This window comes from Erpetoichthys calabaricus, chromosome 13, assembly GCF_900747795.2.
Source record: "Erpetoichthys calabaricus chromosome 13, fErpCal1.3, whole genome shotgun sequence".
NCBI classification, from domain to species: Eukaryota; Metazoa; Chordata; class Cladistia; order Polypteriformes; family Polypteridae; genus Erpetoichthys; species Erpetoichthys calabaricus.
The window spans coordinates 70,249,433-70,272,365 of NC_041406.2; the positions used below are offsets into that span (position 1 = coordinate 70,249,433).

At 37.2% G+C, this 22,933-nt stretch overlaps 1 protein-coding gene across 1 annotated transcript in view; it reads right to left on the reverse strand.

Annotated features, from left to right (window-relative positions):
• The window catches only part of steap4 (STEAP family member 4), a 51,876-nt gene that overhangs the window by 27,383 nt on the left and 1,560 nt on the right, over positions 1–22,933 (reverse strand). Inside the window, exon 2 of the mRNA XM_028791039.2 lies at positions 22,157–22,616. Within this exon, the coding sequence (XP_028646872.1) occupies positions 22,157–22,616 (460 nt within the window). The remainder of the gene's footprint in view (positions 1–22,156; positions 22,617–22,933) is intronic.

A 22,933-nucleotide genomic window follows, 5' to 3' on the forward strand; every position in this document is an offset into this window, starting at 1 on the left:
CCAACAGCCCGAACACGTGCAAGTAACTTTAATTTTCGTCTCTAAAGTGAGTGAGCTTGGATGTTTACTTGTGTGTGCCTGCTGATAGTCTAGTATCCCATACAGAACTGGTTCATTTCTTGAGCCCGATGCTGCTTAAGTAGTTTCTATCTATCTTGAAACCTTTTGTTTTAAGAGTGGGCTTTGAAAATGGACAGGCTGTGGGAGGAAGCCAGAGCATGCAGTGATTGAAATCAAGATGCAGACTTTAAGCATTAAATGAAGTTGTATGATACTATTAAGCAACACAGCAAGAGTAAATTAATATAATTATAACACATTTGGAATGAATATTAAAATGGCATTAAGAGAACCTAGATATAAGTAGAATAAATGTTAAAATGCCATAAAGGTGGTAATTCTTAGACATGTGCAAAAATATCTGAAAAATTCAAAGTGAAATAATGAGCACAGTTTATTTGATTTCTATATTAAAATGACCTTCTTTTTCAGCTGTCAACAGAACAAGATTAGTAGAGCAGTATGGTGTAAGCTCCCTTTGCTGAAAAAATAAAATTTGAGGAGTATTTCTAAGTGCAGTAATTTTTTAGAACTTTGTGAATTTGAGGTCTTCTAGGCTAAAAAACGTTAAACCAATTTATTTAAGCCAGATTATGCCCAAAACATTTCACAAGGTAACAGAATCTAATCAGGTTTGCCTTGCCTCCCACGTTTGCTATTAACAGAAAAATGGTCACGATCTGAATACTGCTTGACATAGCTCCACGTTTTCATGCTGTGCTTCTTTTTTCATGGGCATCTGAATGTTGCATTTCTCTGTGAAAGCAGAGGGTTAGGTCAGCAGCCTTTGACAAAAAAAGACAATAATGCTCCTGGCTACATTTACACGACAGTTGCAAATGAAAAATTACTCAAAGTAAATGAAACAATGCCAAATTGGCAACTTTTTCAGCTTTTGAAGAAGCAAGCCAAGAAAGCACAAAATAATGTTTTTTTTTTTCATATTATTAAAAATGAGTAGGCATATAAAATGCCAAGAGATTAACTTATACTTTATATTTGTCATCCACTTGACACTTTCTCTTCTGTAAAAGAATGGGATGCTGAAGTTTTTAATGCACGCTTTTAAATACAAATTTGAAATGGATTATTGTATCTGAAAGGCAGATGGTTCAACAGGAAAGATGCTGAGCTGCAGGAAAAGATGTATTTGTCATCTAGTATTGCACTAGTAAGACCACATCGTTAGTTTTTTTCCTTACTTCTTTATATTGTATTAGGCAAAAAATTAATAATTGCTTTCACATATCCCTGTAGAAGAGGACATGTCCTACTATTATAGCTTAATGGGATTCTTGACAACAACAAAAACGTGAGTCCATCTTTTAGCTAAACCATCCAGTCTTCTAATATGCCTATTTTGGTATATGGTTTTGGAAAGAAACCCCTATTAAGGGTTTAGAAAATATATTTGTGTGAGACTCAGCCCTAAAGTAAAGAATATTTTTGATTACACCTGACATGTCTAACTATACTGAAACACACAGCAGTAGTTTCATCTATAGACTCACATGTGATTAAGAAATGATATCACCTACCTAAATTATGTGTTCATTGTTTAATACAAGACAATAGTTGACAATGACTTGAATTTTAATAATGTGAAATGATTATTGTTCATGGCTTGTGACTGCAAGGTGCCATATTCTAATCTGCATTTGGCTATCACACCATTGCTTTTCTGATGAGCTGAGCTTTTTATTTTCTTTATTGCTTTTGGTAGACATCAATTGTGGAGGACTAGTACAGAATGATTGCCGACCTCAGTCCTGTCTTTCAAGTGCTTTAGCCATCAACCAACACTGCTAGCACTGACACAGGAACCACCATATTAGCCACCATATTTAAGGCTATGCATGAATATTACCCATAGGGATTTCTTCATTTATAAGAAATCTAATAAATATTGAGGTAGGTGCAAGGGCATTGTCACTAGTTACTGTACCATTGCCAAACAGCTAATTGACTCAGAGCTTCTTAATGAAATACCTGATTTACTGACTCTGATGTCAAATTCAATTCCTGATTTAAACATAGTTTAAATTTCTAACAAGTACACATTTGAATACTGAAAAAATATTAATGTTTGTTTTTGCAATGGATAGGGCACAGATGGAGATCTTGAGCTTTATTTCATTATTTTATCATCTGTGGTACTTTGAACCATAATCCCTCTTATTTTGGTCTTCTTATCTTATCGCTAAGTACACATGATGCCTCTCTAGTGGAGTTCTACTCAGTTTATATTCAAGGCATAAACTGAAACTGAAATGCCTTGGTTATTACCTGCATGTTGTTTACGTCCAGGGGAAGGAATAAGGAAGGACAGATTTTGGCACAGATCATGTAAAGCATTTGGAGTAAGGAGAGGGTGTGTGGGAGGGTTGGGGGGGTTCACAGACACTGTTTCAGGACTCTGTATTATTACAGGAGACTTCACCAGTGGTGGTATTCAATAATGTTATGATTCAATAGATGATTCAAAGTTGATTTAAAATTGTTACAAATCATGACACTGTATTAGCGTCAAAGCCTAAATCTATAACTGCTTCAACTTTAGATGAATTTGAATAAATATCTACCAACAAGAATCAATTAATGTTACTAATACTACTTTCTACCATATTCTGAAAAACAGTAACCCTGCATATGCTAAAATATCAAGCTTCATTCTATTTCATCATGGCTTATCTTTGTCTCACTTAGTAATGATGTTCAGGTGTAAAACAGCATTTGGTTTTTCAAAAATGTAAGGCTTTTTGCTATGATAAAATATGTGGTATCACCAGTTCAGTTTAGGATTATTGTCACACCTATAAAGTGCAATTAAATTCTTATCTGTGTGCTTGACCAACTAGCACCACACTACCACTGTCCTTGTCGAGAAAGCTCAAATCTCGCTTCATAGGTTATTAAAAATTTCTCACCAAAAAATCTATTAGGCAGTGATGAACGAATGAGCTGTTTCCATTCGTATGTGATTTTGCGAAATTGACTTTAACATTTGCTTCATACACAATTTCACAACTGTAAAACTCACTAACTGCAGTGGGTTGGCACCCTGCCCGGGATTGGTTCCTGCCTTGTGCCCTGTGTTGGCTGGAATTGGCTCCAGTAGACCCCTGTGACCCTGTGTTCGGATTCAGCGGGTTGGACAATGGATGGATGGAAAACTCACCAAAAACAGTTTTGTTATGATCTACTCCTTTTACACATAATTTTGTGTAAATTCCTGTGCAGTTTCTATTAATCTATATGTGGATTGTAAGGTTTTCAACTTAAAGGATTCAGATTTGGTGTGTAATTTTGTCTGGAATCTATCCTGAAAATGTTCATCATTTAATCAAATTCTACGGTGGCACTTTGTTTCTTGCTTTGGCGCTGCTGAGTTGGGTTTCTTTTTCTGCTGTCTCCATGGAGATCCTTCCTAGAATTCACCAGGGTGTGCTTGTTTGTGGTGTCAGTTTTGCAATGATACAAAGAACTTTCCGGATGTTTCTGGGGTATCCGAGCTTGATGGATAAACCTTGTTTTGCTGCATCAAAAGACCTTTCTTTAGCTGTTCCTGGTTCCTTTTTATTGTCTCTTGCAATCCTAAAATTTGTTGTTTTTGGTGGAAAACAAGGAATACATCTTCCTAAAGCCTTTTCCATACTTCCATGTTTATCTGTGTTCTTTTCTGCTGTGTAATGCATGTAATGAGTATCCATAACACACCAGTAAAAGCAATTCTATCTATGCCACTTGTTCACATCACCACAGAGTTCATTTTAAAAAATGTAACATTCTGCATATATTCCATACAAAGACGCACCAGAATGTATATTCTCCACATTACTGTGTTTACTCTACAGTCGTGACATAGCAACCGCCTTATCCTAATGGATACTTCCCTTGATTTTTTTTCCACAAGGAATATTTATTTAAATACTAAATAACAGTCTAGCGCATGCAGAATTCCTGAAAATGCTTCCAGACATGAACTAAATGCTTCTCTTCATATGTGACTGTCTGGAAATGAAATGCAATTTATTTCACAATTTTTTTTTTTTTCAAAGTGAAACACTGAATTTCACTGCAAATACAATTTTGCATAAATTATTTTATTTATTACAAATAATTTCCATTAAAAATATATTACCTATGGTAAATAATATAAGACAATTACCCAGAAATAAGTAGCATTACAGACGTTATTTATACTTAAGGTATAAGTCAGAATAAAATTCCAATATTGTTCTAAATGTATAGATATTCAGAATTAATACTGGCTACTTATGCGGATAACAGAATAAGTTACACCATGGTTCCAGTAAGACAAAAGAAAATAAAGAACCTTTTCGTTGTTAACCTTTAAAATTGTAGTCAAATTCAATGTTGGGGAATACCATTAAAACATTAGAACAATCTTGATGAGAACAGGCCATTCAGCCCAACAAAGCTCACTAGACCTATACACTTAATTCTTCTAAGTAAACGTCATGTCTAGTTTTGAAAGACTCTAAAGTCCTCTTGTCTACCACACTACTTGGTAGATTAATCAAAGTGTCTACAGCTCTCTGTGTAAAGACTTCCTAATGTTTGTTCGAAATTTACTCTGAATAAGTATCCAACCGTGTCCCTGTTTTCTTGATGAACTCATTTTAAAATAACAGTCTCCATCCACTGTATTAATTCCCTTCATAATTTTAAACACTTCAATTATATCTTGCTCTTTTATTCTTTCCTCATAATGCATCCCCTGTAGACCTGGAATCAGCCCAGTTGCTCTTCTCTGGGCTTTTTTCAGCACTGCTATGTCTTTTTTGTAGCCTGGAGACCAAAGCTGCACACATAAGCAGCATGAGCATAACCTCCTTGGACTTGTACTCCACACACCATGCTATATAACCTAACATTCTGTTTGCCTTCTTAATGGCTTCTGAACACTGTCTGGAAGTCGCTAGCATAGAGTCCACTATGTCTCTTAAATCCTTCTCATAAGGTTTTTTCAGACTTCCCATTGTGTATTCAAACCAAACATTTTTACTTCCTTGGTATAATACGTTACGTTTACTGACATTAAACTTCATCTGCCACAAATCTGCCCAAGCCTGTATGCTGTCCAAGTATCTGTGTAATGATTTAATGGATTCCAAATTATCTGCCAATCCATCTATTTTGGTATCGTCTGCAACTTTAACCAGCTTGTTACTTATATTCCTTTCCGAATCATTTATACATATATTAAAAATAGCAGCATCCCTCGCACTGACCCCTTATGGAACCCCACTCTTACCACACCGAATGCCTCCTGAAAAAATACTCAATCACTGCAAAAGCCATTTTTCAAAAAACAAAATAAATAAATCAATTTTCCATTTGGCAACAACCACTTTGTAGGACTCACAGAAACTTGTAAAATTAAATGAATAATCTTGCATTTTTTCCCTTTTCCAATCTTCAGCTTCTTCTGTACAATGGAAAACAAAAAAGTCATCTTAGAGATCTATTTAAAAATATCACTTTTCTGATTAAAAGTCACAGCTCCACTAATACTCTATAGTACAAAACACCGAAAATATATGCAGTCACGAAAACCTGACAAAACAGTGAATTAAGCATCTCCAAATCAGATACAAATACAAATAACTGACGCAAATACAAGTAATATGGATTTTTATGAAAATCCTAAACAAAAGATGAAGTCTAAATTACAAAGCAAAGATCTCAGGGTATCTAGAGATCCTTTCCTATAAAAACAAAATCACTTGAAGATTTTTGATTGTTTTTAATCCATAATGTGCACATTGGTTATGCTGTGCGCCCATCACATAAACAATGTCAAACACAAAAACACAACATGCGGCAATGGAAATCTAGGGTAAAATAGCACCAGCCACAAAGAAAATCAACAAAAAGGTGGCACCATGATGACATTACAAATGAAATATAATTTTATAACTGTAAGGAATATATAATAGCAATGAACAACAATTACCTAAATGGTATCCTGGGCAAACCAAATTAAGATTCATAAAAGGAACAGCCTTGCCTTTAATTTTTATTTTACAGTAATTTGCAAAAAAGTTAAGTTTACATCATCTTTAGAACAACAAAATACAATAATTAGTAATAGTGGAAAGAGTTTTTAAAATCACTGGATCTCTTGTTTTATTATGGCTGTTACAAGTGTAAAATGGTACATGGTGCAGCTTGAGGTAATTTTATTTCATGTCATATAATAAGGAATTAACAAAATTTTTAATTGCAGTTGTATTTATTTTTTATATATATATTGACCAATGCGGGCGGCACGGTGGCGCAGTGGGTAGCGCTGCTGCCTCGCAGTTGGGAGACCTGGGGACCCGGGTTCGCTTCCCGGGTCCTCCCTGCGTGGAGTTTGCATGTTCTCCCCGTGTCTGCGTGGGTTTCCTCCGGGCGCTCCGGTTTCCTCCCACAGTCCACAGACATGCAGGTTAGGTGGATTGGCGATTCTAAATTGGCCCTAGTGTGTGCTTGGTGTGTGGGTGTGTTTGTGTGTGTCCTGCGGTGGGTTGGCACCCTGCCCAGGATTGGTTCCCTGCCTTGTGCCCTGTGTTGGCTGGGATTGGCTCCAGCAGACCCCCGTGACCCTGTGTTCGGATTCAGCGGGTTGGACAATGGATGGATATTGACCAATGCAAGCAGTTAGGGTCGTAGAACTAATAAATAAATTTCTTTTATATTAAATTTTTTAAGCGACCTTGAGTTTGTTTAAAGGCACTCTATAAATGCAACTTATTATTATTATTATTATTGTGGGCTTAACCAGAAGAGTGTGGTAGTCTATTACTGAATAAACGCACAAAAGCATGAGCCTCATTATGATATAAAATATCATTATCTCTCATAATTTGCAATTAAGTATTTAGGATAGACAGTTACAAATAACATTCAAGTAATGTTAAAGTGGTATGAATATTGTAAAAGGCTTCTGGTAGAGGAAAGGAATGATTATGTTTAAAAACCTTTATATGAACAAGATCTGCTTCAAAACACCCATTTAGGTAGCCTGCTTTAATGCATACATGTGTGTGACACCTAATAAGGAAATGTGTAGAACTTTAAAACTTGTAAGAGAAGAGATGAACAAATTACATTTCATCTTCAAAGACATGCATTCTAGAAAGACATTCATTTATTGCTAATACTTTATGATAACTTCCATTAATAAGTCATTAACTAACATTATATACTGCTTTACAGATTAGTTCGTGTACATTCAAATTGTCATGTCATTACATGTTAATTCACATACTGGTAACACTTTATAATAACTCCCATTAATAAGTCATTAGCTCCCACCATGTAATGCTTCTTTAAATCTTTTCAAATCATGTATTCATTAGTTGTAGATCCTTTTGCAGTACCTAAACTAAAGCTGAAACCATTCATTCATTGCAAAGGTTTGTAAAGGTTTATTAATGAAAGTTAATGAAAGCTATAATGCAAAAATGTTACATACTGTAATTATCAATAGTGAAACTCACAATTCTTTAGCATCTTGACTGGAAATGACTGATAAGTGCAAAACATGATGAGAAAATTGTAACTGCCTGGTTTCATTTACTGATCCTTTATTTCATCTTCTCAGTAAAACCATTATCACATACACTGAACATCATTAAAATAATGTTTATGAAGACAATATAAATGACAATTTATTTCAAATTTTCCAATTAAATTTTCCACTTAAGACGTGGATTATATATTCCCATGCGTTCATTTCCCCTGGAGAGCAAGTGTTCATTTTGGCTCATTGCATTTGGGAATATTTTTAGAAAGCAGCTGGGGAATAATTTGATTTTCATTTCATTGTTTTAATTAACCTAATTTACTGATTTAGTACGCCACTGTAAACCATCCAAGTAATCATCCCCTTTTTGCATGACTTTCTGTTGATCCAGAGGTTTCAGGAAGTTTTATTATCTGTAAATGTAAACACACAAAGCGGTGCAGTTTAGGAAAGAGTTATATTAAAAATTCACATTTGTTCAGTTATCATTAGATTAATAAATTAAAGGAAATAGCTTAAGATATTCATTTGTTATTATTTACTGAATAATATTTGGAATATTTAAGAAATTGACATAAAATGTATTATTATTATTATTATTATTATTATTTAATTTTAGTTGTATAACCCAGCCACAGGGGATGCACAAACCAGAGTGTTTCTTCGTGCCGGTCCCAAGCCCGGATAAATGGGGAGGGTTACATCAGGATGGGCATCCAGTGTAAAATTTTGCCAAATCAATATGCGGACAACAATACAAATTTCCATACCGGATCGGTCGAGCCCCGGGTTAACAACAACGGCCACCAGTACTGTTAGTCAACAGGGTGCTGGTGGAAATTGGGCTACTGTTGGTCGAAGAAGAAGAAGAAGGAGAAGACATCTGGACAGAGGAAGAAGGAAAAGGAAACTTTGTGGTGGAATGGGGAAGTACAGGAAAGTATACAGAGGAAGAGGATGGCAAAGAAGAAGTGGGATAGTCAGAGAGATGCAGAAAGTAGACAAGAGTACAAGGAGATAAGGTGCAAGGTGATGAGAGAGGTGGCGAAGGCTAAAGAAAAAGCGTATGATGAGTTGTATGAGAGGTTGGACACTAAAGAGGGAGAAAAGGACCTGTACCAATTGACTACACAGAGGAACTGAGCTGAGAAAGATATGCAGCAGGTTAGGGTTATAAAGGATAAAGATGGAAACATACTCACAAGCGAGGAGAGTGTGTTGAGCAGATGGAAAGAGTACTTTGAGAGGCTGATGAATGAAGAAAACGAGAGAGAGAAGAGGTTGGATGATGTGGAGATAGTGAATCAGGAAGTGCAATGGATTAGCAAGGAGGAAGTAAGGACAGCTATGAAGAGGATGAAGAATGGAAAAGCCGTTGGTCCAGATGACATACCTGTGGAAGCATGGAGGTGTTTAGGAGAGATGGCAGTGGAGTTTTTAACCAGATTGTTTAATGGAATCTTGGAAAGTGAGAGGATACCTGAGGAGTGGAGAAGAAGTGTACTGGTGCCGATATTTAAGAATAAGGGGGACGTGCAGGACTACAGAAGGATAAAATTGATGAGCCACAGCATGAAGTCATGGGAAAGAGTAGTGGAAGCTAGGTTAAGAAGTGAGGTGATGATTAGTGAGCAGCAGTATGGTTTCATGCCAAGAAAGAGCACCACAGATGCGATGTTTGCTCTGAGGGTGTTGATTGAGAAGTATAGAGAAGACCAGAAGGAGTTGCATTGCGCCTTTGTGGACCTGGAGAAAGCATATGACAGGGTGCCTTGAGAGGAGCTGTGGTATTGTAAGAGGAAGTCGGGAGTGGCAGAGAAGTATGTAAGAGTTGTACAGGATATGTGCGAGGGAAGTGTGACTGTGGTGAGGTCTGCGGTAGGAGTGACGGATGCATTCAAGGTGGAGATGGGATTACATCAGGGATCGACTTTGAGCCCTTTCTTATTTGCAATTGTGATGAACAGGTTGACTATGATGAACTATGATGTTTGCTGATGACATTGTGATCTGTAGCGATATTAGGGAGCAGGTTGAGGTGGAGATATGCTCTAGAGAGGAGAGGAATGAAGGTCAGTAGAAAGAAGACAGAATACATGTGTGTAAATGAGAGGGAGGTCAGTGGAATGGTGAGGATGCAGGGAGTAGAGTTGCCGAAGGTGGATGAGTTTAAATACTTTGGATCAACAGTACAGAGTAATGGGGATTGTGGAAAAGAGGTGAAAAAGAGAGCGCAAGCAGGGTGGAATGGGTGGAGAAGAGTGTCAGGAGTGATTTGTGACAGACGGATATCAGCAAGAGTGAAAGGGAAGGCCTACAGGATGGTAGTGAGACCAGCTATTTTATATGGGTTGGAGACGGTGGCACTGACCAGAAAGCAGGAGACAGAGCTGGAGGTGGCAGAGTTAAAGATGCTAAGATTTGCATTGGGTGTGACAAGGATGGACAGGATTAGAAATGAGTACATTAGAGGGTCAGCTCAGGTTGGACAGTTGGAAGACAAAGTCAGAGAGGCGAGATTACGTTGGTTTGGACATGTGCAGAGGAGAGATGCTGAGTATATTGGGAGAAGGATGCTAAGGATAGAGCTGCCAGGCAAGAGAAAAAGAGGAAGCCCTAAGAGAAGGTTTATGGATGTGGTGAGAGAGGACATGCAAGTGATGGGTGTAACAGAACAAGATGCAGAGGACAGAAAGATATGGAAGATGATGATCCACTGTGGCAACCCCTAACAGGAGCAGCCGAAAGAAGAAGAAGAAGATTTAATTTTAGTTGTATATGCAAGAGTGTATAATACTCATGGGTTACAAATGGTTGTGTGCTACTTAAAAATAGAATTTCCTGCCAAAATAACAATTTTAGAAATCATGTTTTGAGAGGGTGAATTTCCAAAAACATTTATACCTATACTTTTTACTCTGTTTCAATTATTAGATGAACTTCAGGTGGTGGCATCCCTTGTCCTTCATTGCACTACAAAATTTAAAACGTTTATCAACAATCTATTAGAAAAAATAATGTCTCTGTTAATAATAAATGCAAGCAGAAAAGTTCAAAATGTGGGTTGCAAGATGATATAGAAATCTCTGAATACAATAAACATCTGGTTAGGAGACAATTATTGTTAAATACGGAGTTCTGAAAAGTGGGATCATGCAGGATTCTATATTCTGACCGGGGTCTTTTTTTTCTTCTACTATATCTATTTTTCAAATCATCTATTAATATCAGAACCCACAATAAGAATGGCAATGATGTGTTTTATGGTCAGATTTGCTTGACACCTTGTATTGGGAGCATATGGAGTTTGAAATCATAGTACATTTGAGATCAAATCCATCAAACTATTGATTGGTAGTGGTGGATTATCTCTTAGCCTACCTTTTGCATTATCTAACTTTCCTCCTAGGGTTCTTTTGCATTTTTATAATGCATATTCATGCTTATATATAGTAGCAACATATGATGCTATTATTGTTAATATTATTTTAACTTCAAAAGTTTGATTAAAAGAACCTATGTGTCTTCAAAATGTGCTCAGTGATCTTTAAAACAGGCAGTCTGTTCATTGTAAAATGCCCTTTTAAGAAGTTTAAGCCATTCTGCATTATCAAATTTATTTCTTAATTCCTCAATATCCACAAGGTCATATCATATCTAGCAGAATATTCAGCACAACTCCTCGTCCAGGCTTTGGCCTTGTCACATCTGGACTCCTTCATCTCTCTGATGGTGGGAGTACCAGAGTGCGTCACAAAGACGATGCAGATGATTGAAAATGTAGCCGCACGACTGGAGTTTAACCAGCTGAGGTGGGCATATGTCACTCCTCTCTTCAGAGGAGGTCCCTGCAGCTCCACAAATGAAGTTCAAATCCTTGATGCTTGCCTATGGAGTAGTCAGTGGATCAGCACCTATATAAATGGACAGTTGTCAGATCTTATGCTCCTCATCGACCACTAAGGTCTACAGATAAATGGCATCTGGTGATGCCACCTCTGTGTGGTATCAAATCTCAGTCCAGACTCTTTTCATGTGTAGTTCCTGACTGGTGGAACAAACTGCCAGCATCCCAATGTGTTTAAAATGCATTTGAAGATTCTTTTGTTTGGTGACTTTCTGCCTAACTTACTGTTGGGTTTTGTAATCTAGGAATTGTATCTAGTTTGTTCTGAGCTCTTCACTTGTTTTGTGACCTTTTCCTGTGTTACTTGTATCCAACCAGTCCCCAGACTGATGTTAATTTGAATATGTTGACCTCTTTTGTAAGTTGCTTTGGATAAAAGTGTCTGCTAAGCAAAAAAATGTACATTTCTAAGTTTGCAGTTAAATAACTGTTTTCATAGCAATGGCTAGAACGATAATAAGCAAATAATATTAATGAGAATAGGCCTAGAGTTGGAGAGCAGCTGGTTAAATACCCCAAGATCACCAAGAAGGCACAGAAATAGAGAAGTAGGCACAATAAAAATAGCCAGAGAGCATGGTAATAAGGGTCTGGTGTATCCATTGCACAGTGTATCCATTTCTCTGTGTGAAAAAGTTCAATTGTATATATTTTATATAATGTAAAAAGAACACTCTAGTTTATTTTGCATTCAATTAGTTAAAGATAAGTTTAAGTAGTTAACAAAAGAATATTTTTAAATATGTCTTAACAGACTCCCGTGTTTTAATAGAATTGTAAATTATTTTCCCATCTGCATTATGAAAAAAGACTAAGAGATCAATGTTTGAAATTCACTTTTTTAACTTCTTTGTGGATAGTTTTTTCATTCAATTAAGATGCTTGAATGTTATTATGAAGTATGTTAACAATGAACATCCTCGTTGACTCCTACTCTTCTCCTGACTCTACACTCAATGTGGTTTTGACCACAGATTGACTTCCATGTCCCTTTGGCCATCACTTTTGGCCAAGCTCAGAAATCAGTTTTGGGCCCCATGGCATGCTTTACTCCAGGAACATCACAATAAAACTCCTCCATGTAATTCCAGATGTCCCTGTTGTCCATATATACAGTACATTGTCCATGTGAAACCAAGATCTATGCCCAGTTTCTAAGGAGAGGATCAGAAACTTCTGCTATAAAACTTCTGGTGACCTTAAAGCTGCCTTCTTTACACGATATACATGCACACAATCATTAATTATTAGAATTTATTGATTTAATGCCCATAGTAAACAACCTGCAAAGTAATATATTAAAATCCAGCCCTAGTGATATTTATTTAATCAAGAACTGGCAAAATCTTAATCAATGAGACACTCTTATTTTTATAAGTAGAAGGAAAGTTGATTCACATACACTACTGTAGCAGGTAAACCTGTAAGTAACTTACATTTACTTATTTGGCCTTTAATCCAATGCAATTTACAACATTAGAGATGCAATTGGTCACATTTCTTTAGCTTTTTTACAGTATCAGTAGAGGGATTTGAACCCACAACCTCAGGGTTTGAAGTCCTAGGTCCAAAGCCTTAACCACTATGCCACACTGCCTGCTTTGACAAAGTAGAAGCACAGTCATATAGAAGTATTTGAGAGGGGGGCCCATCTGTGGTTTATATTTTGTTTATCTTCTAAAAGTGAAGCAAAGGAGTTGTCAGACAATGCACAGGTTGGTACACAAGAGTTTTAAAGTATAGACCTTTTAATATATCCTGTAGAGCAATGTTTCTTAAACTAGGGGTCACGACCCACTTTGAGTGTTTTGATGCCTGAACTTGAGACACGACCAGTCGAGAATTACAAAAGTAAAGATGTGAGCGGTTTATAATAATAATAATAATAATAATAATAAATTTTATTTATATTGCACTTTATATTTTAGCAATCCCAAAGTGCTACAGAGTAAAAATAGAATAATAAAATAAAAAAAAAAAAAAAAAAAAAGAACAGAACAGTCTATAAAATACTTTAACAAAATGACTTTCTAAAAAGATGAGTTTTTAGGTTTCGCTTAAAGGCCTCAGTCGACTGTGGGGCTCTCAGGTAATCAGGGAGGGCATTCCACAGCCTCGGTGCCACCGATGAAAACGCCCTGTCACCCATGCTGCTGAGCTTAGTTCTGGGGACTTGAAGAGTGTTAGTGAGTACAGAGCGGAGGGAACGTAAGGAGTTATGGGGGGTAAGGAGTTCCTGTAGATAAAGAGGGGCATGTCCATAAATGCACTGATGGGTAAGAAGGGAGACCTTGTACTCTATTCTGAATGAAACAGGGAGCCAGTGAAGGGTTTTCAGGATTGGGGTGATGTGATCATACTTTCGCACCCTCATCAGGATCCTGGCAGCGCTGTTCTGAATATACTGGAGTCTCTGGATACTCTTGCCAGGAATCCCAATGAGGAGTGCATTACAGTAATCCAGCCTGGAAGAGACAAAGGCATGGACGAGCTTCTCTGCATCTGCCAGGGTGAGTAATGGGCGGAGTTTGGCGATGTTCTTGAGATGGTAAAAAGATGACTTACAGAGATATTTGATGTGGGTGTCAAAAGTAAGTTGGGAGTCCATTCTAACACCCAAATTAGTAACAGATGTGGAAAGAGGAATATTTTGGCCAGAGAAAGTAATACTGGTGATGGTAGAAGAGCGAAGATGATGTGATGTACCAACTAAGATGGCTTCTGTTTTGGATCTGTTCAACTGAAGAAAATTGAGCCTCATCCAAGCCTCTATCTCCTCCAGGCAGGTAGACAATGTAGATGTTGGCAGAGGAGCAGTAGAGGAGGTGGGAGTAGTCCTGAGGTAAAGCTGAGTGTCATCGGCATAGCAATGGAACGATAAACCATGTCTGCCAATGACAGTTCCAAGGGGGAGCATGTAGATAGTAAAAAGGATAGGGCCCAGCACAGAGCCCTGTGGAACACCACAGGCGACGTTGTGGGTGTGGGACTTTGCGCTGCCAAGGGCAACATGCTCAGTTCTGCCAGTCAGGTATGATGTAAACCAATTTAGAACAATTCCTGAGAGTCCAATAGTGTATTGCAGGCGGTGAAGAAGGATGTTATGGTCTATTGTGTCAAAAGCAGCTGTCAGGTCAAGGAGGATAAGTAGTGAAGGTGAACCAGTATCTGCCGTCATCAGAAGATCATTGGTGACCCTGACCAGGGCTGTTTCAGTGCTATGGCCAGGGCGAAAACCAGACTGAAACTTTTCAAACAGATTGTTCAGTTTGAGATGATCGTGAAGTTGTGCTGCAACTATTTTTTCCAGGACTTTGGAGAGAAATGGAAGATTGGAGATGGGCCTATAATTGGAGAGAACTTCAGGATCCAAGGTGGATTTTTTCAGTAGAGGTCTGATGACAGCAGTTTTTAGTGCAGAAGGAATATGGCCAGCCAGGAGGGACTGATTTATTATCCTGGTGATAAGTGGAGAGATGGCAGAAATGTTGGCCCTCAGCAAGGGTGAGGGGAAAGGGTCCAGGGAACTAGTAGACGGTTTCATTTTCCTGATGACATCCTCCACCTCTTCCCGTGTGGCAACATAAACTGAAAAGCCTTGTGTTATGTCACCGGAGGCAAGGGGAAATCACCACCCATCCCCAGAATGACAAGATTAGTGGTGATTCTCTAAGTTGGAAGGACAACAAGGGGGAGCCCCACCCAGGATGACAATTGCAGGCAATTCTCGAAAGGGGATGGATCCCCTTGATAACACTTCACAGTGACTGAGATTTGCAAAGACACACGAAAGACAAAACTGGGTTGTGAGAAAAAAAAGTTCGAAAACCACCAACAGCAGGTTAATCTGTTATGCTGGCTTGATTAAATCAGCCATATTGTATACGATACAATAGTTTCTCTACCTTGATGAGTTTTTTTTTTATCAAATATGAAATACTTTATGATCACATTCAATACTGTAACTCTGTCAGTTTTTTTTGTTTTTTTTTGCTGTAGAAGCATATAAAACACCTTACCTTAAACAAATAAAACCAACATGTAAAAAATCTACATTAAGCAAGACAATCTCAAAAGTGTTTAATCCAAAGCAGTGTCACAGGGGGTCCAAGCCTGCCAAGCAATACAGAGTGCAAGGCTGGAAAGTGCCCAATAGGCACCAGTTCACAAGAATGCCCACTCACACTTATAAAGGGGCCATTTTGTGATCAGCAATCAATGAAACTTCAGAGAAAACTCACGCAGATATATATAATCTCCACATGGACGTCATCCAGGCTTACGTTAAAACCCAGGATGCTGTATCCATGAAGCTGCTCTATTGTTCTGTAATAAAGAGGCTTTTTCCTTTTTGATTATTCAGCAAAAAGATATATTCAGTAGTTATAACATTAAGGTGCAGAAAGAAAATGTAATCCTTTAAATTACTGGGTATGCTAGGGTATGTCACCTTTAATTAAGTAATACATTTACCATATAAGAAGCAGCACGATTTCATTTCCCAGGCTCACTTGCTGTCTATGTGTGTGTATGTTCTCCCCATTTCTGAGTGTGGTTTCACTAGTTTCTTCTGCATTTTAAGTTGTTTTTTTCTACAATAAATTAGTTCAGTGAAGGTAAGTGGTTATGTATGAGTGGGCCATAGGTTGAACTGCCAAATATGGAAACTTCATAAATACAGCACCCAGGTCAAACCTGGTACTCCAAATCTGTGTGAGGCAGCAGCTCTAATCATTGTGCCAAAATTCCACCTCAAAAAAAGAGTTTTATTGGCTAGATAAGTTGTAACATGAACCAATTATAGTTCGGAGATGTGTGTCATTCTTGTCTGACAGATCATTTCAGTTTGATAATTTGATGTTAAAAATTTAATCAACTTTGATGTAGATGGATGGCTCAGTATGACTTGATTAAATTATGATTGACACTTTATTTTGCAGCCACATTACACTTCAGAGTGTAAGTCTTTAATCAAGAAATCCTATTGTCATATTTTGAGTTCTGGTAACGGGAAAGTTGTAGTGACAGGGATTTGCTCATAATAAAATTGTTCTTTGACAGACAGAAACAAATATGATGTTTAATTTGGAAGAATTTAACAAAAATGTTGCCATTGGGAAAAAGTACATTGAAGCATTCCATCCAGATGATAGAGGATCATATTGGTCGAGAAAGACAAATGTCAGAGTTAATACACGTTTAAGGCTGGCAAAAATCAGACAATACAAGTCTTTATGTAGGGGTCCGAAATCAAAAAAGGCCCCTAAACAGTAAAAAAGTCATAAAGCCTGATGAATAAAAAAAAATAAAACCCAGTGATTGCATAGAATAAAGTTCTATTTTTAAATGTTTGAAGACATGAGAAAACACAAGTGACTAATCCAGAATTCTAACAGGGGGGCATAAAAAGCCATTATAATTAGAAGAAGAATGAGAATTTGAAACTAGTGAAAGAAAAATACCATGAAATTGTAAACATTTTAAGTGTTTCTTTTCAGCATTAGGAATAAAAACAGAATTTTTTAATGGTCTGTCTCCTTATGAAAGGTTTCTGTGAGATGCCCATATGAATGATATTTGGTTGAGTGTTGTGTTTTAAGTGAAAAATTCATTATTATCTTAATATCAAAGAAAAAAATAAAATGCTTCTGGAAAGAAAATATAATAATATCCTTGGGAAAAATACCTTTTCTAATCTCACCACAGCCCACTCCACTTTCATGGGGTCCATGCTGAATGATATACTTACCCCATACAAGTGTTGACCATCTGACTAATTACAACAATAACACAGACAGTTAAATGCAGCCATTAGCCACAGGATCAGTAAACTTTAGCCAGAGTAAAAGACAGAAGAATAACTCCCTATAAGAAACATGTGAGTAAAACCTCTAACCATTTCAATAACCCTGTCTGACTTTGTGACGCTCATCAAATTTCTTAATCATCTTGACAATTGTTAAAAAAAATTATAAACCATTGTGTACCATACCTCTGCACATGTATAATACCTCAGAATGCTGTTCAATATAGAAAGGTACTATATCATATAAAGGTTTGTTCAGTTTGATGGAAGTACAGTAAATACCTGGGACTGAGATTTAACAGAGGTGTAAGAAACAGAATGGCCTGTTGTTCCATTTGTTTTTATGTGTTGGTTAGGCACCTTCAACAATACGCACAGAAACTATCTTAACAACAAACAATTATTACTTTGCAGCAGACCTCTGTGACAGAGCTGCATTACAGATAGGTTAGAAAGCTGACTTCGTTCTGAAACACAACAGCCATTTTCATAAATTTCAGCTGTGGCCATCAGGCTGCAAATTTTTGCTCCTTAGGGTAAAGAGCAACAGATTAAGAACTCTTTTATTTCAAGGATTTTGAATACTGTTAATTGAAGAGATGCTGCTGAATTCTGACTTATCATTTAGTGCATTGTTTAAGGTAATTGTTGTTCTTTATATTCTTTAAATCTTGAGTTTGTGCATGTATACAGTAACACTGGCTGTCAGTTTTTGTGTCTTGGCTTATTTTCTTGTATCTGTCTGACAATGCCTTATGTTTTGTACTTTCCTGTTGCAAATAAAATTTCCCTCTAGTATAATAAACTCTGCCTATCCTAACTATACACAAAATGAGAATAAATGCATTCCTGTTTTAACTCAAATAATTTTCATTTTAATTACAACAATAAAAGCTCTATATATTTATAACTGTGTGTTTTATTGCTGGTTCAAATTGTCCAAAGAAACCATGTAACAGAATGGTAAATCCAGAATATGGTGAAATGAGCTTGTTGGCATGTGGGATGCCAGACAGTACTGATAAATCTGTTTTATTAGACTTGCGCTAAGATTTCTTCTATTTTACTTGCTGCATGTCTCTTAAAAAGTGATTTATATTTGGCTGAAAATAATCTGTCAGTTTCACCTTGTATTGCTATAGTGTGCTGAAACAGGGCTGCCATGAACAAGGGTAGCCAACACACTACTGCAACAAGACTGGCAGCTCTCCTTACTAATTGGGCCTTTTACATTGACAGCAGGCTAGCTTTTTCAAGATAGCAATATAAAGAAAAATCAGTGTTAGAAACTAATCACACACACTTCACAGAAAACATAATTTCCTTCCTGTTATTGTATTCTAGCAGCTTTGAAGAAATTAAAAATTGAAAGGCAAAAAAGTGGTATTGAAGCATTAAACTTGGAGATACGTGAGTCTCCCTTTCCTCCTGCTGCCAATAGGTTTCTCTTTCACACTTTTGAGCTCTTGAATCCTCTCCAGCTTTTTAACATCATGTTCTTATTTGCCCTTTTAATACTATTTTTTTAATTCTTTGCTTTGACTTTTGTTTGTTTAAAACTATACTGCAGCCTACACCTGTGGTTTTCAACCTGCAGTATGCATATCACTGGTGGTACGTAAGAGAACACAAATAAAAGTGGGGAAAATAGTGGACCTTAAAAGCACTGTTGGTTATACAGCAGCCAAACTTGAGTCTTTGTTGCAATTCCATTGCTTCATCTCACGGTGCTAATGGATGCTTCATTTTTGTCTCTTCTACCTGGTCTCATTCTCCTCTTCCAAGCTTTTTCCCAACACCAGTTTGAACCCTCCCACTGCTCACATGTGCTTTGCCTTCTGTATCTCCTTGAGCCGATCCATGCCAGGATTGAGACATACCAGGCCTCAGGTGCGAAGGCTGCTAAATTTTTGTAAAAGAGGGCATCCTTACAAGTAATACTCTTCCCATCCTCCCCTTCCATGCTGTGTATGAGCAGTATGAATATTGTTTCTCAGTGTCTCTCTCTCTCAGGTCTGGTCTAATGACGTTACAGTATTTTGACTTTTGATAAAATTTGTTGGTCTGACATCATTTTTAGAACAGTTTTAGAAATTGGCAGACTAGTGCAGAAGAATATATATTAAGGAGTAAAGATGATTGTTAATACTGTCACACACATGCAATTGGGAGACAGCTGAAAGGTCTTAAGAATAGTACTACTATGCCAGACCAGGGGGTAGCAAGCTGCACTAACTCTCTTTCTCAATCTTCTGCAGACCATCTACGGGAAATCTCACTAGGTCCCGGCACCATGGATGACACCACTTCCGGTCCTGGTCCCAGTGATGTCATGTCCTGTCTTGGGCTTTATAGCCATCATCTTTTCATTTTACAATCAGTTCTGTTTTGGACTCAAACCTGTGAACATCACAACCAATTCAACCCATTTGCAGCCAAGGCACAATATACGGGTGGCTGTCCCAAACCTTTTGATGTCTGTGGTCTGCTTTTGTGACAACACTTATTAATAATAAAATACATGCACCAATCATTTCATTTTAGTATTAATAATATTAATCAAGAGTGGAAAGTTATTGTTTGTGGCAGAGCTGCTAGTGTTAGATTACCTTCTTCTTTCCTTAAAAAAAGATAGGTTGAATGTAGAAGAAGAACTGCACATAGTTTTTATAAATTTACAAATAATTTAAAAAGTATTTGTGATACACAATAAAAAGTAAAAGACACAACCGCCCCACAAACAAACTTCCTGTAATCCCTTAAACATCTCTAAATACAGTATTAGGGTCCAGATAAAGAAATATCTCCTTCAGTTGTGCCTAGTAAGGGTCCAGTACTTAGCAATTTGAAAATGAAAACTGATAGTACTTTATAACATTTCAGTGTTTGGAGGTGGTAGGCAATGAAAAAAATGTTGAAAACCTCTGCCTAGACCTTCGAATACTGTGTTTTCTTGTTTTTTGTTGCCTATTATGGCCCTTATCCATTTTGATTAAACCTTGAACTGCCTTTAAGTCATTTTTCTGTTAGTTTACATCATTTTTATATAATGTAAACAAATATGGCTCCAGTTGTGTCCTGGAGCTTGCACAGTAACATGAGTTTGACAGAAGATGAATTGCTAGTACAATTTTTCTGCTCGCTATACCAGAAACCCACTTAGTGTAGTTCTGACTAACATTTCAATAAAGTTCATAAAACATTTGCTGTGGCTATAAATGGTAGATTTATTTAATTAAATTTCAAGGTTGGCAAGGTGGAACAGTAGTTAGGGCTGCTTCCTCACAACTCTAGGAAAATGCATTCAACTCACACCCCAGTTACCTATCTGTGTACAGTTTATGGATTCTGTCCACATTTGTGTAGATTATTCTCCTGGTACTTCAGTTTACCTCACAAATTGGTCCTGCATGAGTGAATAAGGCTGTGCAAATGAATGTACCTTGTGATGGACTAGTGTCCCATTCAAATTTGGCTGGAATCATCAATTATGCCAGTTTTAATTGAATTAAACTGAATCAGAAAATAGATTGATGTATGTGTCACCATTATATCTGTCACTGCAAATCTCCCCCTGAGATAATAAAAGACTACCTGACCTATTTGATCATTGGTAGCCACTCCTCACTCTCTTTTACTTCTTAGTACTTTTCAGAGGTTCTTTGGGACCACAGAGCTGGAAAAGAGCTTTTTGCCACAAAGGCATGTCCTACTCTGAGACGGTCAAGGAAGTAAACCTCTTTAGCCATAAACAGAAGACTTTTTGGGGACCTATTCCAAGTCAACAACATTCACAAAAGCAACTGATCCAGCAACCAGGAATCACTTTTTTAAATAAAGGGTAATTGGAATCTGGAACAAATTACATACTGAGTAATGAAGGTGAAACAGAAACCTGTCTGGTTGATCACATTTCCCTGGAACACTGCCCTAAAATGTTTGTTTCTTCGAAAGTTTATCTCAGCAGGATTTTTTATTTTACTCTTATATTTTGCTAGTTCACTTACAAATGTCTTGCATCATACAGTACATATTAACATTTGTGTATTTATGTCTTATTTGTTTTGATGGTCTCTCTGAAGGGCTACATCCAGGGGCAGTATCATAAGAGGGAAGGAAGAACGTTGTAGAGTTAAAACACATGTTTCCTAGGGCTTAGTATTCTCCCTGAAGGCTGGAAGAGGACCAGGAGATGAAACATAGTCAAAACCAGAAATAAGTGAAAACCAAGAAGATGAAACCTATTGCACCAAAGCCTAATCACTATTCAGAAATCAAAGTGAGAGTGAAGGAGCTCTAACCTGGGGTTTGTGAAACAAATAAAAAGTAGGTCAATCCTCGATTCTACAACATGAGTAGAAGTGCTCCTAAGAAGGGCTTTAAAATCATCTTCAGAGACAAAAGCCAGGTGAGTGAACAGTTGGAAGGAGAACTGATGGAAAACATTCTATTGACAGGAAGAATGCAGGCCATAGAGAATGACGGAGGAAGAAATAGGCACACATCCTAGTATATCAGTGTAATGTTTCAAGTGCTAGAAAGTGGACAGGGCGCCCAAGGAGATAAGCATTTTTGAAAAGAACAGAGAAGTAGTAGGTCTTAGCTATTTTCTCTTTAACAAGAACTTTATTGTTTAATAGTTTAGCCCGATTCTCTTCACTCTAGGTTTGGGGTCATTATGAAAGCACCACTTATTTTTCATAGCTAATTATTACTAGTTTGATATTTTGTGTGTAGTTTATGAACACTTTCTAATTTATGTAATGTCGGTATAATACCCATCCAGTTTATTATTCTTTTTACCAAAATTTCTGAGATGTGTAATCAAAGTTTTTGATCGTCTCACCTGTCTGCTTCCGTCAAGGTTTCCCGACTGCAGAGCCCAGGCCGAAACGGTATTAAAACCCTTTACCACATTGGCATTTGGCATCAATTTGCTGAGATATTCCGCATTAGATTCTGAGTACTGATTCTTCTTTAAGTTATTGCTAATGTCCACCAAAACCTTCCCTTCTATTTGATCAGAGATGTCTGAGAGAAAGTCATAGTGTTCCCGATGTACAGCCAAAAAAATCACCTGTGAATACTCTGCAGCTTCTTTATGAGACAGGACTTTGGCTCCTTTGGGGAGAAGGCTGGAATTTTCAGGATTGCGACTTCCGTATACTACAAGATAGCCAGCTTGTAACAATCTTAATCCCAGAGAGCGACCAAAATCTCCTGTTCCAAAAATGCACACTGTACCCAGTTTGTCTTGTGCTTCAAGTCCTAGAGGTGACATATTTAAGCAGTCGTCCTCCATGTCTCTAAAGGAGTAATAAAAAAATGACTGTCTCATTAACAGAAAAGTCCATCTTTATAGTGATGCAGTATTCTAAGGCTTATCCAGCTTTAAAAAAAATATTAACAGACAGTTGTGTTTTTCTTTTATATTTTCTTGGGAATATAAAAAAGTGTAATTACTGTTAAAATGCTACAGACCGACAGTCTAATTTGCATAAGAATTAACTCATCTTTAATAGAAAAACAGAAAGCAACCCCATATCAAATAAATAGCAAACAGCCAGCATACGAATGCTTTCATCTCCTAACAAAAATTTAGATTCAGCATTTGCTACAAGAC